Source organism: Emydura macquarii, unplaced genomic scaffold (assembly GCF_026122565.2).
Source record: "Emydura macquarii macquarii isolate MOO-44397 ecotype Brisbane River unplaced genomic scaffold, CSIRO-AGI_Emac_v2 contig_554, whole genome shotgun sequence".
NCBI lineage: Eukaryota > Metazoa > Chordata > Testudines > Chelidae > Emydura > Emydura macquarii.
Window position 1 is genome coordinate 5127742 of NW_027130691.1, and position 17187 is coordinate 5144928.

General features: G+C 52.1%; 1 protein-coding gene across 5 annotated transcripts in view; it reads right to left on the reverse strand.

The window, feature by feature from the left end:
• CUX2 (cut like homeobox 2) overlaps positions 1-17187 on the reverse strand; it is a 217734-nt gene that overhangs the window by 26289 nt on the left and 174258 nt on the right. For all 5 annotated transcript variants that reach the window (XM_067539539.1, XM_067539542.1, XM_067539538.1 and 2 more), the window contains 6 exons: positions 16486-16623; positions 13887-14010; positions 9510-9586; positions 7908-7974; positions 4957-5005; positions 3263-3367 (listed from right to left, as the gene is read on the reverse strand). In XM_067539539.1, the coding sequence (XP_067395640.1) occupies positions 3263-3367; positions 4957-5005; positions 7908-7974; positions 9510-9586; positions 13887-14010; positions 16486-16623 (560 nt within the window). The remainder of the gene's footprint in view (positions 1-3262; positions 3368-4956; positions 5006-7907; positions 7975-9509; positions 9587-13886; positions 14011-16485; positions 16624-17187) is intronic.

Consider the following 17187-nt stretch of genomic DNA (forward strand, 5'->3'; position numbering starts at 1 on the left):
GTGACCCAGTGTTAGACGTCAGCTTAGCTGCTCGATTTCAGCAGCTGTCTTGAATGGAAATGGAGCCCCTGGGTTTCGTGTCGCAGAGCACGAACTCCACCTTGGGCTGGCTGGCCAGCCCTCCTTCGCTTAGTTGGGGTTATCGGCCAGCCCGTGGGCCCGGGTATTATCCTGCCAGCTCTCAAGAAGCTGGTTTTGAGGAACCGGATTTTCAGATTGCTTCAGTTCCCAGATTCCACCTGACTCAGTGCTTTTGGGCACGTGTTTACGGTGTTGTCGGGGATCTAGGAGACGCACTATTTCTTGGCTGGTTGTAAGCCCCCTTAGCACTCTGCCAGGATGAGGCTATTCCAGGGGTTGAAGCCCCTGGCATACCTGAGACAAGCCTGGAGGCCCATCTAAGTTCCAGAGGCCTCCTTGGGACACCCACGCTACCAGCCCAGCCACTGCGATGCCCATCAGATGCACCAAGACCTGCGAGGGGCTCCTTGAGAGACAGCATAATGGCTGTCATCCATAGTGCCTGCACCAGGGGAATCCTCCCCGGCCAGATTCCTTTTTACCTTGCCAGCCCTTTGACATGGGATCAAGATGCCGAAGCAGGGGTGAGATCTCACCTCTAGTGTTTAATATGGGGGATAAAAAGGCTGAAGGAAAGCAAAGTGCCCTGGCTGGCAGGCTGTGACATTGCACAGGGAGGGGCGTTGCCTGAATTCCGGGGGCCGGGCGGAGGAACATGAGGCCAGACACAGACACAAGCCTGGCTAGTGGTTTAGAAGGAAGAATGGTCTTATGGTTAAAGAGCCAGGACGCCTGGGTTCAATTCTCAACTTTGCTAGGGTCCCGGGGTGAGTCGCTTCAGCTTTTTGTGCCTCGCCTCCCACCCCCTCTAAGCGCTCCCAGCTTTCCCCCAGCCTGCGTCTGCCCCGGCCAGTTAGCTGCAAAGCTCTTCAGGGCAGGGCCCGGCTCTCACTGTGTTCGCACAGGGCCTAGCACAAGGGGGCCATGTCTTGGCTGGAGCCTGTGGGTTCTGCTGTAATGTAATAACAGCACGGATGAAAGGAGTGCAGCCTGGCCTGGTGTCAGCAGCACAGGTGCATGGGCCTTTCTCACCGCAAATGACGGCCACTGTAAGGTAGAGTCTTCTCAGGAGCGGGGCCCTGGCTCCAGCTCTGTCTCTTTGTTGGCCACGTGGAGCTGTAATTTGTTGCCCTCTAGGGCACGCTGCAAGGCCGATCCCTTTAATCAAGGGGGGACGTGAGGCTGAAGCCCTTCCCCAGGAGGGGCTAGGGATTCGGAGCTGGGGTGCGTCAGTGTAGCGCCCAGGAGGCCGGCAGTGCTATGCTGACTCACGCCTGCTCAGAAAAGCACCCTGCCTTCTGGGCCTCGCTTGGCGGGCAGTGTGCTGGGGTACGCTCCAGGTTGCAGCGTTGCTGCTGCCGTCTGTCTCTGGGCACGAATTCCACCGTCCCCGCAACGTTGGCAGACAAGCCCTGATTTGTAAGCTGATGGAGAGATGGGCGCCGGCATAGCAATAAAACGCCCTCTTCCGGCACCTCCATGCTAAGGGGTGATTTACTGCTGAAGGACTGAGCCGGGCAGCCTCTGCCGGGCAAAGCCTTCTACTGACAGAGGCCATAGACTGAAAAACAAACAGATATTGAAATGAGCTTTCTAGAGGCAATGAACCAGATGGAAACAACGAGGCCAGAAGCTGGGAAGGCAAGCACCAGGAGAGTACACACGTATGTATTTTAACGGGGAGTTAGCTTTTATTAATGGTGCATGAACCTGGTCTTTAAAAACCATCAAGAGCTCTGGCTTGGGGCTAATTACTAGTCCTCACGTGTGCACGGGACCCCGCATTAATGCGTTTTCTAAGCCCTCCACAGGCCTGATCCCAGGAAGTGCTGAGCTTCAGGAGCTCCCCTTGCTGGAGTGGGGCAAGCTAGCGCTACACAGGATCGGGGCCTTGGGTTTTTGTCTGCAGCGCTGAGCGCAGGAGCCATGGGTTGGTTTTTTGTTCATCTGTTTTTTGCCGCTACCCCACAAAACTGCACGCGTGGGGCTTGAACCAGCACCCAAGTGACTCCATGGAAAGCCTGCCATTGACTGCGGCAGGCTCTGCAGCAGGCCTGACAGCAGCACATGCTTTCTTATCTAAAGCAGCAAGAGGCCCCTTTGTCCCACAGACATGTCCTCCTGGGGCCTAGGAAGGGTTTGCCGGCATTCCTTCACCAGCACGAGCGCTCGACCTGCATTTGCACCAGGAGGGTTTGCAAGTCCAGCAATGCTTGTATAGTACAGCTCGACCTGTGCAGTTATAGCAGCAAACCGGAGCAGGTCTGGGACTCAGCCTGCAGTGCTGCCCCTAGGACTGTCACTCGTACTAAATCCATCCCCACGGAGCTAAAGGCTGGGAGGGGAGAGGGGGAAGGATGCGGGAAGCACCAAAGACATTTCTAGCTCCTCTCAGGGCTCTCTGAAGTTTGCAGCAGGAGTCCTGCTTGGGCTGGAGTCTAGTCAGCAATGATCTGACTGGTCCCACTCGGATTCTGTGCAAAGGACCCAGCCCCAGCTGGGTGACTCTGCTGATTTGGGGGCATCAGTGTCTTTTCTACATGTCCCGCCCAACACGAGAACGGAAGCAGGGGGGGAGGGGGAGGTCAGGAACCCCCGTGGGGACAGAGGCACCGTGCGTTCACAGGGATGATTTTGTTCCACTGGCAGTGGCATTTCACCTTCCTGAGGATTAATGTTTAATGAAGAGAAGCGACCAGGAAAGACAAATGTTGTTTGGTAACAGAGATGAATGGCTGCAGGTCTGTTTTGGATGATGTTAATTAGTTACATTCATTTGGACTGAGCCACGGTGTCTCCACTCAGAAAAATATTACGCGGTTCCTGCTGGCTCAGGCCCAGATGCTCAAAGGTATTTAGGTGCCTGTCAGGAAGGACAGGCCCAATTTTCAGTTTCCTCCTGTGTCACCTCTCAGCTCTTTGCAGGAACACCCGTGCAACCCAGCCCCTGCACACAGGCAATGTGGGCTCTGGCGCGGGGAAGGTTTAAAGAAGATCACCGGAAACCCATGGCTCTCAAAGTTTCCCGCTCCCCCAACTCTGCAGACCCGGGGTCAGCTCCCCTGCTGGCGTGCAACAGCCTGGCTCCACTGAGGTCTATGGAGCGAAGCCCGTTTCCCCCAGCCGAGGCTCTGACTTGCTGCGTTCCGTTGGTCCTGAACGTTCGACTTCTGTCCCTTACCCCGCTGGCTCCCGGTGGAGAGCAACACGCCAGCCGAATGGAGCTATTTACAGATGCGAGCTGCTCCCGCAGGCTCTCCACCTCCCTCTGGGCCGCCTCCGCTCGCTGCAAGAGAAGAAAATGATGCGCATCAGCAGGGCTCTCCGTTCCGCCGAGCTAGTCAACCAGTGACACAGCATAGGCTCTTCCAGGGCAGAACTTTTTGCCTAGGCCTAAAGCCACGTGGCTCTTGGGAAACGTCCCCAGGGTGCAGCTCCCCTGCAATAACACCGATGGGGGGTCAGAACAACACTACAGCAGTGACCCAGGCTCCGGGTACACAGAGTCAACACAGCCTTTGTTAAAAGCCGAGCTGCTACCCGCCAACCTCAGGAAGCGGATGGTGAAAGCCAGACCAGGTGGTTAGCAGGGCATTCGCCCCTAGAGGTGCCCAGCGCTGCCACCAGCATCAAAGAGATGTATGCCTGTGGGTGGATGAGAGAACAGACACCATCCAGCAGTACTGGCACCACGGCACTGAACTCGTGTCCTAAGCACCTGCACTCATTAAAGATGCCAGGCACAACAGTGGGGGTGCCAAGCGCACAGTCCCAACAAAATTCCAGGGTGGGTAATTACTTTCTGCTCATCTAAAGCGCCTCCTCATTCCAGTTAGACATTGTTTTCTTCTCTTCCTGACCTAAACTCTTGTTTAGTGTTGCTGTGCGCTGTTAAACAGCTACTACGTTCTACCCCAGAGGTGGCTGCATTTCAGTGGTGGGCCAAGTGATCCCACAAATTCTTTGGATGTCATTTAAAGGGGACTGACTCCTGCATGGAAGGCCATATTTACATGTAAATTGCTACTTATGAATATTTGTATTACTTATGCCCAGTTTGTATATACATTTTCCTAATTTCAAAAAAATGACTCATGGAAATATATAAAATGAGTAGTTAGCACTCCAGAAATTTACACAGTTCTGAATGCACCATTTTGCTCTAGGTCCCAGGCTATGTCCCTGCCTTAAAACCGCCCCCGGATACGGGGGCTGATGGTTTATAATCTGACGACACTTGGATTGTAGTAGCATTTCACAAATAGCAGTACAATAACTAAAGCACAAAACAAAGAGTCAAACTTTGCCGTCAGTGACATCATGTACTCGTACTGGAGTGACCAAAACCAGCATTTGACTTCGGTCGTTTTAAAGAGCGTCAGTGGATAAAAGTGTGGCATTGTTTGGAAGGAGTCACAGAATCCTCATGCTTAGATCCTTCTGCCTGTCTCCTCGCTGACACAGGAGCGTCCCCTACAGGGATTAACGAGTGACCATGTCACTCTGAGCCACGCCCATCAGGTTTGGGTATAGTTCCCTTCATCAATACGGGGATTGGGCTGCCAGAGCTATAAGGGAGACCCTACGTAGACAGTTCCCCCCATCCCGAGAAGTCTCGGTTCCCACGCTGCTTTTCCCAAAGTGGCAGATCCAGCAAGATAAAAAGGCTGCAACTGACGCAGACAGAGCTCAGGGCAAGCGCTTGGTTGTTTAGCACAGGCACTGCCATCCCTGCACCACCCTGATCTGCCTTCATTACCCACGCTGCAGAACTAATCACCTCAGTTGCATGGCGAATCACAGGGAGCAAATGGAAGGAGATCAGTTATTTGGGCCGCGCTAGCTAGTCAGTCAGCGGAAAGAATTTCTCCTCACCTGATTGGCTTTTTCAAGGTTCGTCATGATCATTGCTACTTCATCTGCCCTGAGACAGCAAAGCAAAAAACAATTAATTGGAAGGCGGCAGAGTGTCTCTACAAACATTTCAGTGTGTTAAACAATCATCCAGGTGTTTGGGGGTTTTTTTACACTTAATTGAAATATGACATTTTAGCCATCTGTGTGCAATATGCATAATGCAGCCTTGCAAAACCGTCATGGAAACATACTGACCGAGGCAGGAAATCTTCTCGCTTGCCCCTACTACGATGCTGCTGACGCATGGATTGATTGATGAAGAAAACACTCAAGATATTTTACTCGCGCATCAAAAATAATAATCCTCCCTGGCGAGTGGAATTTTGCTGGGCTGGCTTAATGCTCATCAAAAGGACCAGATGGCGCGGATGGCCAGTCTGCTGTTTATCCAGAGGTCAGGTATAACCTGGACAGCAGCAATGCTAATGTCCTCATGCTGTCCCACCACGCCGGCCCTGGAGCGACCACCTCATGGGGTTAACAGGAGTTCAGTCTCTGTGACCCAGTCAATCCTTGGCTCCTCGGCTAGACAGCCAACGAGGAGGCTGTTAGTGCCAGCTGTGATGCTAGTGTTATGGAGTGGGCACCTGTCCATTAGAAACTGGCCGCAGGCCATCCCAGCTCATTTCACGCAGGCCAACAAACAGCCATTAGATGGGAACAATTTCAGGTCATTACCAAGCCTTGCCCATATGTGAGCGGGTGATCTCGACATGAAAGGATCCCTCTCCCACTGTCAGTTCTCTGAGCCACCCACTGCCTCTGAATTACTTTCCAAAATGCCTCTTTCCCGCTTGATCTCGGGTTGTTTGTCAATGAGGAACATTTGCATCTGTTTAATTGCCTCCCACCCACTATTTCACCAGTCGTTAAGAGCTGGCAAAACTGCTCTGTACATGGCGGCGGATTTGTTTATTGTAGGAGGGTAAATATCCAAAGCTTCTAATTTGTGATCTCCAGGCCCAGCTACACAACACACACTGGCTGGTGAATTAACAATATATAAACAAGTCAAATGAACCCAAATTGGGGAGTCCAAAACATGACGCCGGAAGATGCAAAGATACCAAGGGATGGGACAAACCCTCTTTTCATCTCCATCATTCTGTGCGTGGCGGCTGCAATCCTGATCAAAGGCAAAATTAGTCACAGCACCGCATGTACAAATGGCATATCAAATGGCATATCAAATTATCAAAGAACATCTGCTTTGGTATTATATGATTAAGTGTTCTGACTCAGTTGCATAATGGGAATGAACGTGCATGCGTGTGTGTGTTGCGATGTGTTAGCGAGACCGGCGGAACATTTGAACAGCTGTAAATGTTTGGCAACCTCCACGGCTAGCGAGAGCCGAAGGGAAGGAAAAGACGTTCCTGACTCATAAAAGTAAATGGCACCCGACCAACAAAAATAAGAACAGGCAAATGTACGTTTAATGAAGTGGAGGAGTCTGTTAAACATAATCCAGTGACTGCACTTTCCCCCTGCCATTGGAAGACGGTGCGTGTATTTCAAGTACTGCTCAAGGCACATTTGCATGTCTGGAGGGACCTGGAAAGGTCCAGAGATTTTAAGGAAGAACTGATTTTCTCTCATTATCATCATCATTTCTGAAGCTGCAGGGTATTTACCTTTAGATCTGAGCTTTTAGTTCCATCTATTAACAGAGAGAGGCGCTAGCCGCAAAGTCCAGATCGACAAGACATTGCTGAAGTCTGAGGGTGTTTGGATCTGGGGTCTTATTGGAGGTCCATCTCCAGCAGAAATCCGAGGAACCTCAAGGCCTCACCTGGGACTGGCCGACTTCCCAAGTCGCTTGCTCAGACGGTTGGCCCCACTTCTGAAATTCTAGCCTTTGCTTTGATGAATCTGCCCCTACCCCCAGGCCCACTCTAGTAACTGAGCGTGACAGTGCCCGCTTGCCACGATGCAGCATCTGTGCCGCAACCCCCACGTATGGCCCGGGACACATGGGTACAGCCAACGGGCAGCGCTGGGATTAGAACTCAGTGCTCCCTGATTCCTTCGCTTATGTTCAGGCCGTTAGACCACATCTCTGAGGGCTGGCTGATGGTGATTGTGAAATAGCTATCTTGCTAGTGAAAATGACCCAGATCCCTGTAGGCAGCCTGGTTCACCCTAAACTCCGAGAGGGCAGAGTATTTTGCTGACAGCGGATCTAGAGTTTATTGCATCAGCCCCAGAAATCCCTCCCCTGCAGGTGATTCTTCTGGGACCAGAAGTGACGGCTGGCTAGCATTGTGATGCTGCTTGGAGCCCGTTAGCCCTGTTCTGACTCCTTTGCTCGGCTCTGGTAGTGAAAGTCTGGATTAAACGCAAGGGGAGCCTTCCAATGGCACAGAATCAGTACAGACATCCAGCCCTCTGCCACCCCCATTCCCATCTCCCAGCAGGGGGCCTGCCCAGAGTCCTGCTGGCACTGCCTCCTGGGAAATCACAGGCTGCTGGATGAAATGAAATGCTGACCAGGTGCAATGTAGGATAGCCCTGAGGCTGCTCTCAGTTGTGGTGTGGGCTGGTTTGCGGGAGGAGTAAAGGTGCTGTGAAGTCACATTTGCCCAGCCCCCTGGCGTCTTGCACTGAGTAGAGCTAAGGATCTAGCCCCCAGTGACCGTGGCGTACCTGTAGGTATATACCCACACACATTCTCCTAGGGAAGCTGCTGGCTGCAGTTGGTTTAAGTGATTAGCATTAGATCCGCCATACAGCACAATGACCCGGCATCAGGAATGTGGGGATGACAAATCTCTTTCCAGCTTGATCTCTCTTGACACATCCCGCATGCAACATGAAGGATGGGCCCCCCTCAAAGGCTGTGACAAGACGCAATGTCTCAGCTTGGACCATGCACGGCTTTGGTCGATAGACAAAACAGAGCGACTTACTTTGAAGCTGCCTCTTCATCATATTTACTCCGCAGGTCTAGCAGCTCTGTCTGGGTCGCCTTTAGCGCTGAGCAGCAGGAAAATAAAACAACATACAGTAAGTAACACACTCCTCTTGGAAGGAGATTTATTGGATGCATGGTTTGGTTGGAAGATGGATCAAGCAGACTTTGACAGGCTACCACTCAATTCTCTGTTCTGCTGCTGTCACTCCTGTTTCTAGTAGGGAATCTTTCAGCAACTAAATATTTTTTCATTTTTATGCCAACTGATGCAAAACCAAGATGCAAATAAAGATAATAAAACCGATGTGCTTCAAAAAAAAAAGTCATTACGTTCACAGACTTCAGGACCCGTTAATAGATTTTCAACCCAAACCTTTTTGGAGCTCCTGAAATGTTCAATTAGCCTTTGTGTTGTTAGCGAAGGGAGGAACATTTTTCACACGCCAGCGACTTTCTGGGGTCCAGACGGCAGCAGAAATAGAGCGCGAGAACCAGAGACATGAAACCTGGAGAGATCTAACAGGCTCATTTCTCGCCCTACAATACAGGCCAGATCTCCAGTGGCAGTGAACCAAAGTCATTTTGTAGAAGTTAACGGAGCTGCATTGATTTATCCCAACTGAGGATCTGGCCCTCTCTGTCCTAGGTCATTATCCACAGTAATTTCCACTTCCTTGCTGCCAGAAAGTTATTCCTGATATTAAGCCACATCCTGACCCCCCGGGCCAATGACTGCACTCCCACTGGCTTCTCGAGGACCAGGCTTTGGCCCCATTACATTTTCCATCACTTAATTTCACCCCAATCCTTCTCGCTGTGCCCCCTTGTACCACCCTGCCCAGCTCATCTCTCTCCACGGCACCCAGAGCACCTCCCATTTCCTCCTCCCTTGTGCGACGATAACCCAGCCAGCTGGGAGGCAGAGGCCAGGGAAGTCACACTGGCCTAGTGGCTAGAGCATTAGCCTGGAACCCAGGATAACTGGATCCTATCCCTGGCTCTGCTGCTGGCAAGTCACACCCCTTTCTGTGCCTCAGTTTCCCCATCAGTAAAATGGGGATAACGACACTGACCTCCTTTGTCAAGCTCTTTGAGAGCTAAGGATGAAAAGTGCTAGGGATTTTATTAACATTAAGGGAGCGGAAGAGGCTCAGCAACCCTCACTGGGCACTCAGGACTGCAGGATTTGGCCCTTAATCATCATAAAGACCAGCTCTGGGAGGGGGAATAGGCAAGAGGTACAATGGGGGCCCCTTGGAGTGACTAAAATCCTGGTGTAGGGTCCAATCCGGTTCCCACTGATGTCAGCGAGACTCTTCTGTTGACTCTAATGAGGGTTGGACATGTACAGACTGAACACGGTCTCATGACGGAAAAGGCCAGAGAGGTGTGATGTGCCCCCATAGCACATTCTCCCCTTGACGTGTGACTCCCAGCTGCTCTGCCAGGCGGGCCATGACGTCCGTGCCTCCAGGGGAGAAGAGCCAAAGCACCGCTGAGCCTCTGGATCTACAGAGTTTGAAGGGAAACTGGAAGGAAGCCAAAGGCCCAGAAACCAAACCTGGGCAGGACTTTTGGACATCACATCTTTCAATACCTGAATGTAGCACTTTGATCTTTTCTTCTGCTTCTCCCAGCCTAGTAGCCAAAGTGATTTGTGCTTCCTGTAGTCCCCTGTGAAGAGAAGAATTGGTATCAATTATCACCTTCTGCGTTCATACCCATCTAACCCTGGCCCAAGATGAGACCTTCCACCAACCATGGTAGCTGGCTCCCAGAGACAGCCGAAGTCCCTCTGTTCTGCTCTTCCAAGGGCTGGGAATGCACTCACAGCTCAGCTTCATTTACACAGTGCCATCAATTTGCTAATTTATCTTTTTACCATGTACTTAAAACCCATCATTCAGAAAAAACAAGGAGAGTTCTGTAGCACTTTAAAGACTAACAAATTCAATTTCAGCAGGCATAAGCTTTCGTGGGCTTCAGCTCACTTCCTCAGATGCAGCTGATAGAGAATTTATACGCCTATTGCAACCGAGACATTTTCACGCCGCTAGAATTGGCCGCATTTCCATTAAAAATCTCTACTTCCCGGGGTTTATAGCCCCGACCGTAAAAACTCACTTCAGGCTGAAAACTTGGCAAGCTGGATCTCAGCCCAGAAACAAATTTCTGGACAAAAATAAAATTCTTTTAACAAATTTATCTATAGATAGAGACTGAAGAGAGAGAGAAGAAAAGAAAATCCATTTGGCTATTTTGAGTTCCTCTAAGAGTGGAAATGAACCAGAAGCGAGTCCAGGCCGTTAATGGACTGCTTCGCTCTGCTAAACCTGCGGGGCTACTCTGCAGCACTCACACAAGCGCCGGACCCCAAACGCTATGGCTGTAGACGCAGGAGCTGTCCATCAGAACAGCTCGGAGGAACGTACACTGGACAGGCTCGGCTGACAGCCCCACGGGGGGCATGGCACAGCTCCACGTCGGGTGTTATTGTCTCCCAAGCCAATGAGAAATGCAGAGGGTTGACATAATAGACTTGCATGGCTCTACGGGGCATTGGGAATGGATCCCATATTGAGCCAAGAGGCTAAAGTAGCTCTAAAGGATTGGTCCCCAGCTCTTGGGTCAATTCCCTACAAGTTCTCGCACCCAGCTAGTGAGTGCAGTAAGAATCTAGGTTTCCAGGACCCTCGAGTTACACATTTCACTGATCCAGCCAGTACCCTGCCCATTTAAAATACTCTTCCTTAACTCGCAGCCAACGTGATCCCCAGGCACAGAGACACAGCAGGGTTTTCTCCACTGGAGTAGCCCTGACACATGAGCAAACACTTGGCCATGTCGTTGCTGAGTGGCTGGTAAAGGTAACGGGGGAGCAGAACCTAAGCACCTCTTCCCACCAGCTGAACCCACTGGTGTCAGTAGGGGGCAGAGGCAGGGCGCTGGGACACCTGCCGTCAGCCCCTGGCAAATCTCCAGGAATCAATGCTGACCCAGTCAGCCCCAGCTCCTGAGAGGTTTTGCTCTGTACCTGAGGAGGTGGAAGGAATAGGGCCCATCCCTACACACAGGAGGGGAGATCACGGCAGCTCAGCTCCGGCGGGGCTGGCCTTCCACACACACAACTTCCATGCATGGCTTGGGGCACCTGGGTGTCTGGAAGGCCCTGACCCACGCCTCTTCCACAGTCCTGCAAACCCCAGCCCCAGAGCAAATAACTCATCAGAGACCCCGCCAGCTTTACCATGGCGTTGCCACTCCCTTGGGCCACCCCACATGGTCCAGCCCATTATCGGACGGCTTTCCTCCTTTCCTGTTTCATTCGCGGTATGACTCAGCCACCCAGAACTGCACGTTGCAATGAACGGTGGCAGGGCAGAGATCCAGCGAGCGGCACCATCGTTAGCAGGGAGTCCGTAATGCTGGATTCAGCAACCATAGCTCCAAAGCACAGGCCCGTCCAGCCCCCCAAAACCAGGACCTTCAGCTCTAGGAGTCAAAACTGAGGACAGCATTTCATTCCCAAGCACCAGCACTGTGCCTGGATTCCCCAGCACATGCTAGCCTGGGGAGTCTGGACTCTGGCCATACCCAGCCCACACGCAAGCTGCCACTGCGCTGACTGCCAAAGGGGGTTTCTACAGAGGACTAAATCCTTTCCGTATCTGCGCCCTCAGCTGCCACTGCCCAGCTGTCGTCACAGCGTGCTCCGGCGAGACCAAGTCCTCGAATAGCCTGGCCACCGCGCCATGCCGCAGTCCGTGCCGTCCCTCTCCCCAGGGACCCACAACAGAGTTTATTCCACTGTGCGCGGGGAACAAACTGTCGGGAGAACATGTTGAGGGAGCGAAAGCCTCCCCCTGTGCATGGAATGCTTGATGGGACCCCATCTCTGTTAGCTGAAGAGCGAGGGGCAGGCCAAGGATGGATGTGAGCAGCCACTGGGGTGGGCCACATGTTCAGAAGAAGCCCCTCATTTTGGGTGCCCCACCTTGATGCTCCTCCAAGGGATTTAGGCATCGCACTTTCGCAGCCTCAATCTCTTTGAGGATCTGGGCCGAAAGGCCTAATTTCCAGAGGCGCCGAGCACTCGACACTCCCAGTGAAGGCTCTGAGAACCAGGCCCACACAAGGTGAGACAGACAAGGTGCCGTCCCTTGCAAACGAGTCCTTGTCTCCTGGAGTAGCATGGGGCTGGGCTGGTGTTTCAGGGTTTATTTGAGAAGACAGTAAGGAATCATCAAGTGGATGCATCTTCCAGATTATAAGGGAACCACATTGCTTAGCATCTTCTGACAGCAAGAGGGGAAAATGAAAGCCTTCCTGAAATTAATCTGAGGTGGGAAAAAAGCAATCAGGCAAAAGTTATTTTGCATTATTTATAACCTTGCTTGCCAGGATCTTCCTCCGAAAGAACTGCAATTTAGGGTTTAAAGACCCTTCATTTGCTCACCGGCTCAGTGTGCTAAGGACTAACAATTCAGTCCCATTAAAGGAGCCTTTGATAAACTTTGGACTGTCGAAACGGAAAGGCCGTTTACGAATGAGGTTCGTCTGCTGGGCTGTATGGATCAGATTCCTCCACGCCAAACATCACACAGGAGAAACGTACCAGTTGGTGGTTTCCAGCTTTACCAGACGGGGCTAGGAAACGACGAAGTCCCACTTCTAGGGATGACGGTTCAAGGAACACAGTGCACAGGGGGTCTGAGCCTCCGCCCGTCCATTCAGGTTCTTATATTAGCACCCACCACCCTAGTGTCCTGCAAGCAACCTGCCACCAAAGACAACAGGCTCTTGGCCTGAGAAATGGCCGCGACCTTGGGCCTGAGGTCAGGTTCGTTTTTTAGGAGCACGTTTCGCGGGCGTGTGCAAACGTGCATCTCACCCAGAGACAGGCTGGCCAATGAGCATCTCTCCCCAGGCCAACTTTGGTGCCTCTTCCAGACTGTTTTGCATTGTCCGGGTGGTGACTGGGAGCAGAGCTTTTCTTTATGGCCCACGGCTCCCTCTTCCCTCCTCAGCAGCCCTGATTTGAGGTCACGTCCAGGGAGGGCTTGAGAAAGCTCCTTTCAGATCCTGGCCATGCCAGTCTGAGCACCGGACAGAGGGGGGCTCCCGAGTGCTGTTGGAGCTCCTGCACCCATAGAGGAGCCTGAGGGACCAAATCCAGACCTAATGCAACTTCAGGCCCATTCACTCCACAGCCTTCCACGCTCCCACTGGTCTGAGACTCAAACTCACATCCCCTGCCATAACCCTAACCCTAACCCTGCGTGTTGCCAGGCCAGCCTGTTGCCAGGCCAGCCTGTTGCCAGGCCAGCCTGTGAGGAAACCTAGATACCAGATAACCGGGGAAAAAACCATTTCTTCTCGGTGAGCCACTGGGGTCTCCTCTTCCCTGAGGGACGGGGTCCAAGTCTGGCCTGACTTAGCACTTGTACTGGGCCCGACTGATCCAGTGACACCACGATAACTCCAGAGCCACGCCACTCCCGTCTATGCTGGGATGCCAGGACTGAGAGTTTCAGTGTCACCTAGGGGGTTTGGGTGCCCAAAGCACTCATTAATTTGCATGAAAAATGGGAATCCAAATCCCTTAGGCAGCTTTGAAACTCATAAGCCATGGGATGGCCCAGTAAGAAACCCCTACAGCAGAGGAGACAGGTGCGATAGATAGGATGGGCAGAGGGCAGTGGACGGGGCCTGGTGTGATACAGCTCAGACTCTGGCCTAGGGCAGGACATGCCCACTTCAGCCCAGCCAGCAAGGGGGAGGAGCACTGAATAAATGCTAGGCAGGAGAGAGAGAAGGTTCGGATAAGTAGACAGAGCTTTCTGGTGAACTATAAAGAGGACAAACAGCTAGAGGGGTACGTGTGCGGACAGACAGACTCACATTCCTACCCTTTGCAGCGCTAGGTCATATTTACTCTTTGGTTTTAAGGTCCTATCCCCTGCTACTCACGTACTTCTGTTTTTCGGCTTCATTTCTCTGCAGCAAGGTGTCTGTGAAAAGTGCTTTGCTGTTGATGCTTGTGAGCCTGGCTCCCTCGGACACCGTGAGCCCAGCTGGCGACGTTCCCCCTCTTTGCTCTGCGGGGCAGAAAAGTTCACATGAGCAGCATGATGGAAGTGAAAAAGCAACCACTTCTTCCAGGGCCAAGAGATCGATCTCAGGGGCATAGAATCGATTTCCAGAACTTCAGCCATGGAGTTAATACCTTCAGCAGGTTCCGCTGGTCAATTGCGTTAGAGGATCACAGCGGGGCGTGAAAGCCTGAGTGCAGCCTGAAGCCTGCCAAAGTGGCAGCTTCCTGGCTAGGTTATAACTGCTAATAGTCTCATTCAAGCCACTTCAACTCCTAGTGGCGGGAAGGTCTGTAAATGACCAGCAAAGCTGCCCAAAGCTGCAGTACACTATACTGCACCTCCAACCTAGAGCACAGTATGCCTGCATTAAACCAATCTTCTGCATAAAAAGCTCTGAGAGCTCAATACCGTAATTATTTACACCCCGCGTGGCTGCAATTTTCATGTGATTTGCACAAGGGGGAGAGAGATGGAGAGAGGGCAGCTTTCTTGGTTAAAGCCAGGAGTCTTCAGGGTGGGATTTGGGGATCGATCCCGTACAGGTGCCGAGGACTAGAACTGGCCAGGAATTTTTCGACAAAAGGGTTTTGGTTTTTTTTGGTTGGGAAATGCCAGTTCGTCAAAACCAAAAGTTGTTGTGGAAACTTATCGGGTTCAATTAAACTTTTAATGGGGGACGTTTCTGGGTGTCAAAGTGAAATTCCTGCAAGCTGCATGGAAACTTTTTAAAGAGATCATAATAGAGGCTCAATTTAAATGTATACCCCAAATTAAAAAATATAGTAAGAGGACCAAAAAAGTGCCACTGTGGCTAAACAACAAAGTAAAAAAGGCAGGTAGAGGCAAAAAGGCATCCCTTAAAAAGTGGAATTTAAATCCTATTGAGGAAAATAGAAAGGAGCATAAACTCTGGCAAGTGAAGTGTAAAAATATAATTAGGAAGACCAAAAAAGAATCTGAAAAACAGCTAGCCAAAGACTCAAAAAGTAACAACAAAAGATTTTTAAAGTACATCAGAAGCAGGAAGCCACTAAACAACCAGTGGGGTGACTGAACGATAGAGATGCTAAAGAAGCACTCAAGGAAGATAAGGCTATTGCAGAGAAACTAAATGATTTCTTTGCATTGGTCTTCACTGCTGAGGATGTGAGGGAGAATCCCAAACTTGAGCCATTCTTTTTAGATGTCAAATCTGAGGAAGTGTCCCAGATTGAGGTGTCGTTAGAGGAGGTTTCGGAACAAATTGATAAATTAAACAGGAATAAGTCACTAGGACCAGATGGTATCCACTCAAGAGTTCTGAAAGAACTCAAACGTGAAATTGCAGAATTACTAACTGTGGTACGTAACCTATCATTTAAATCAGTTTCTGTACCCGATGACCTGAGGACAGCTAATGTGACACCAATTTTTAAAAAAGGCTCCAGAGGCGATCCTGACAATTATAGGCTGGTAAACCTAATTTCAGTATCAGGCAAATTGGTTGAAACAGAACAAAATGAAGTGCGGCATTGGTGGAGAAAGAAATGAGCATCTGATATTATTGCAAAGAACCTGGCACTGCAGGGGGTCGCCCTAGATAAGGGCTCTGTCCTGTAACACGGCCGCCGGAGGCTGGGAGAAAATGCTAAACCAAGACAGTTAAAGCCCATTGGCTTTACCAGCCTGGGCGATGGCAGCAGAGTCTGGCTTTTGCTGCTAATTCTGCCCCCCTTGCTGCCCTGCCTCTTTCAAGGTGATCAGCTGGTGCAAATCAAGGCAGCTCCATTGCCACTGAGGTTCAGGCCTTTAATGGGAGAGGAGGGCACACAACAGCTTCCTGGAGGCATCAGGATCAGGCCCCTCCCTGAAGTGTCAAACAGAACAAGCCTCCGACACCCCACGGGGGGCATCAGGCTGGGGACGGGATGGTTTAGTGACAGGCACAGGCCTCCCATGCCAAACCAGCCCTCAGGCCGCCCCTCGCTGAGAGGAGCACTCATTCATCTACAGCAGGAGCGCAAGAAGGGCAGGAACAGGTGGGATCAGCCCTGCCTCCGAGCCGCACCTGTGACTCGCAGTGGAAGGGACCAAGCCGGAGCAAAAGCCCCACGATGCTGCTGCCTTTTCCACTGCTCCCAGCCGGGAAATGCTGCCCTGAACCGACCCCGTTCGCCAGGATGGGCCTACCCCGACCCACGGCTTTGGAGGTGACCACAGCGCTGAGGCAGAGTGCAGGGAAGTTTCGACCCCTCCCCCAGAAGCCTCTTCACCCGTGTGAGGCACAGGGCAGACGATCTGCCCCACACAAGCGCCAGGGGTGATGATTAGTGTTATTATTAGCCCCGTGCTGCCAAGTTCCAGCTGGAAAGTCACCTGGAGACTTGCAAACTCTTCTGCCTGCCCCAGCGCTGGGGGTCAGGGGCCAGGGACACACCTCCGGCTCCCCCCCCTCCCGGCGCCTGAAACGTACCAGGGGAAGGGACGAGCGGCTGGTACCTTTGGTGCCAAGGAGCTCCAGATGCTTCTTCCGCTGCCTGTTGAGCTCCGTCAGGGGTGGGTTCTCGGGGTCGAGGCCTTGAAGCTGCTGCAGCCTCTCTTCTAAGCTCTGCGCCACCTCCAGGACAGGAACGGGGTCTAAAGGGGAGCAAGGCCGACAAGGTGAGGGGCAGCAGCTGGCAGTGAGCTGCCCCCGCGCCTTCTGGGAACAATTCAGACGCCTGCAGCCTGGAGCAGGTCCTGCACGCACAGGGAGGGACTGCGATCAATGCTACAGTGAGCGGAACTATTCCTTTGCCCTGGATTGAGGCCGTGTCATGCCGGACGTGGGCCTCCCTTAGCGGCCAGTTGATACGTCCTGAAATGGTCACGGCAGCCAGGTGTGCACCCCAGGCTGCATTCCCTGCACACCCAAATTTCCCGCATGGCAGGAAAGGCAGGATGGGTTTCCTCTTACAACACCCCTTCCCGATTCTGCAGGGAGGCCCAGCCACAGTGTGTGCGCCGCAGACGTCTTCCTAACTGAAAGGGGCCAGACTCTGCTCTCAGTTACACCAGCATCAATCCAGCGTGACTGCAGCCAAGGCAATGGATTTGCTCTGGACGTAGGCCCCCATTTTTGACGGCATGACTGCCCCAGTCACCTATGTGCCCGGACAATTCAGTGATACTGGAAAAGCGGCATGCACGCAAACCACCAGC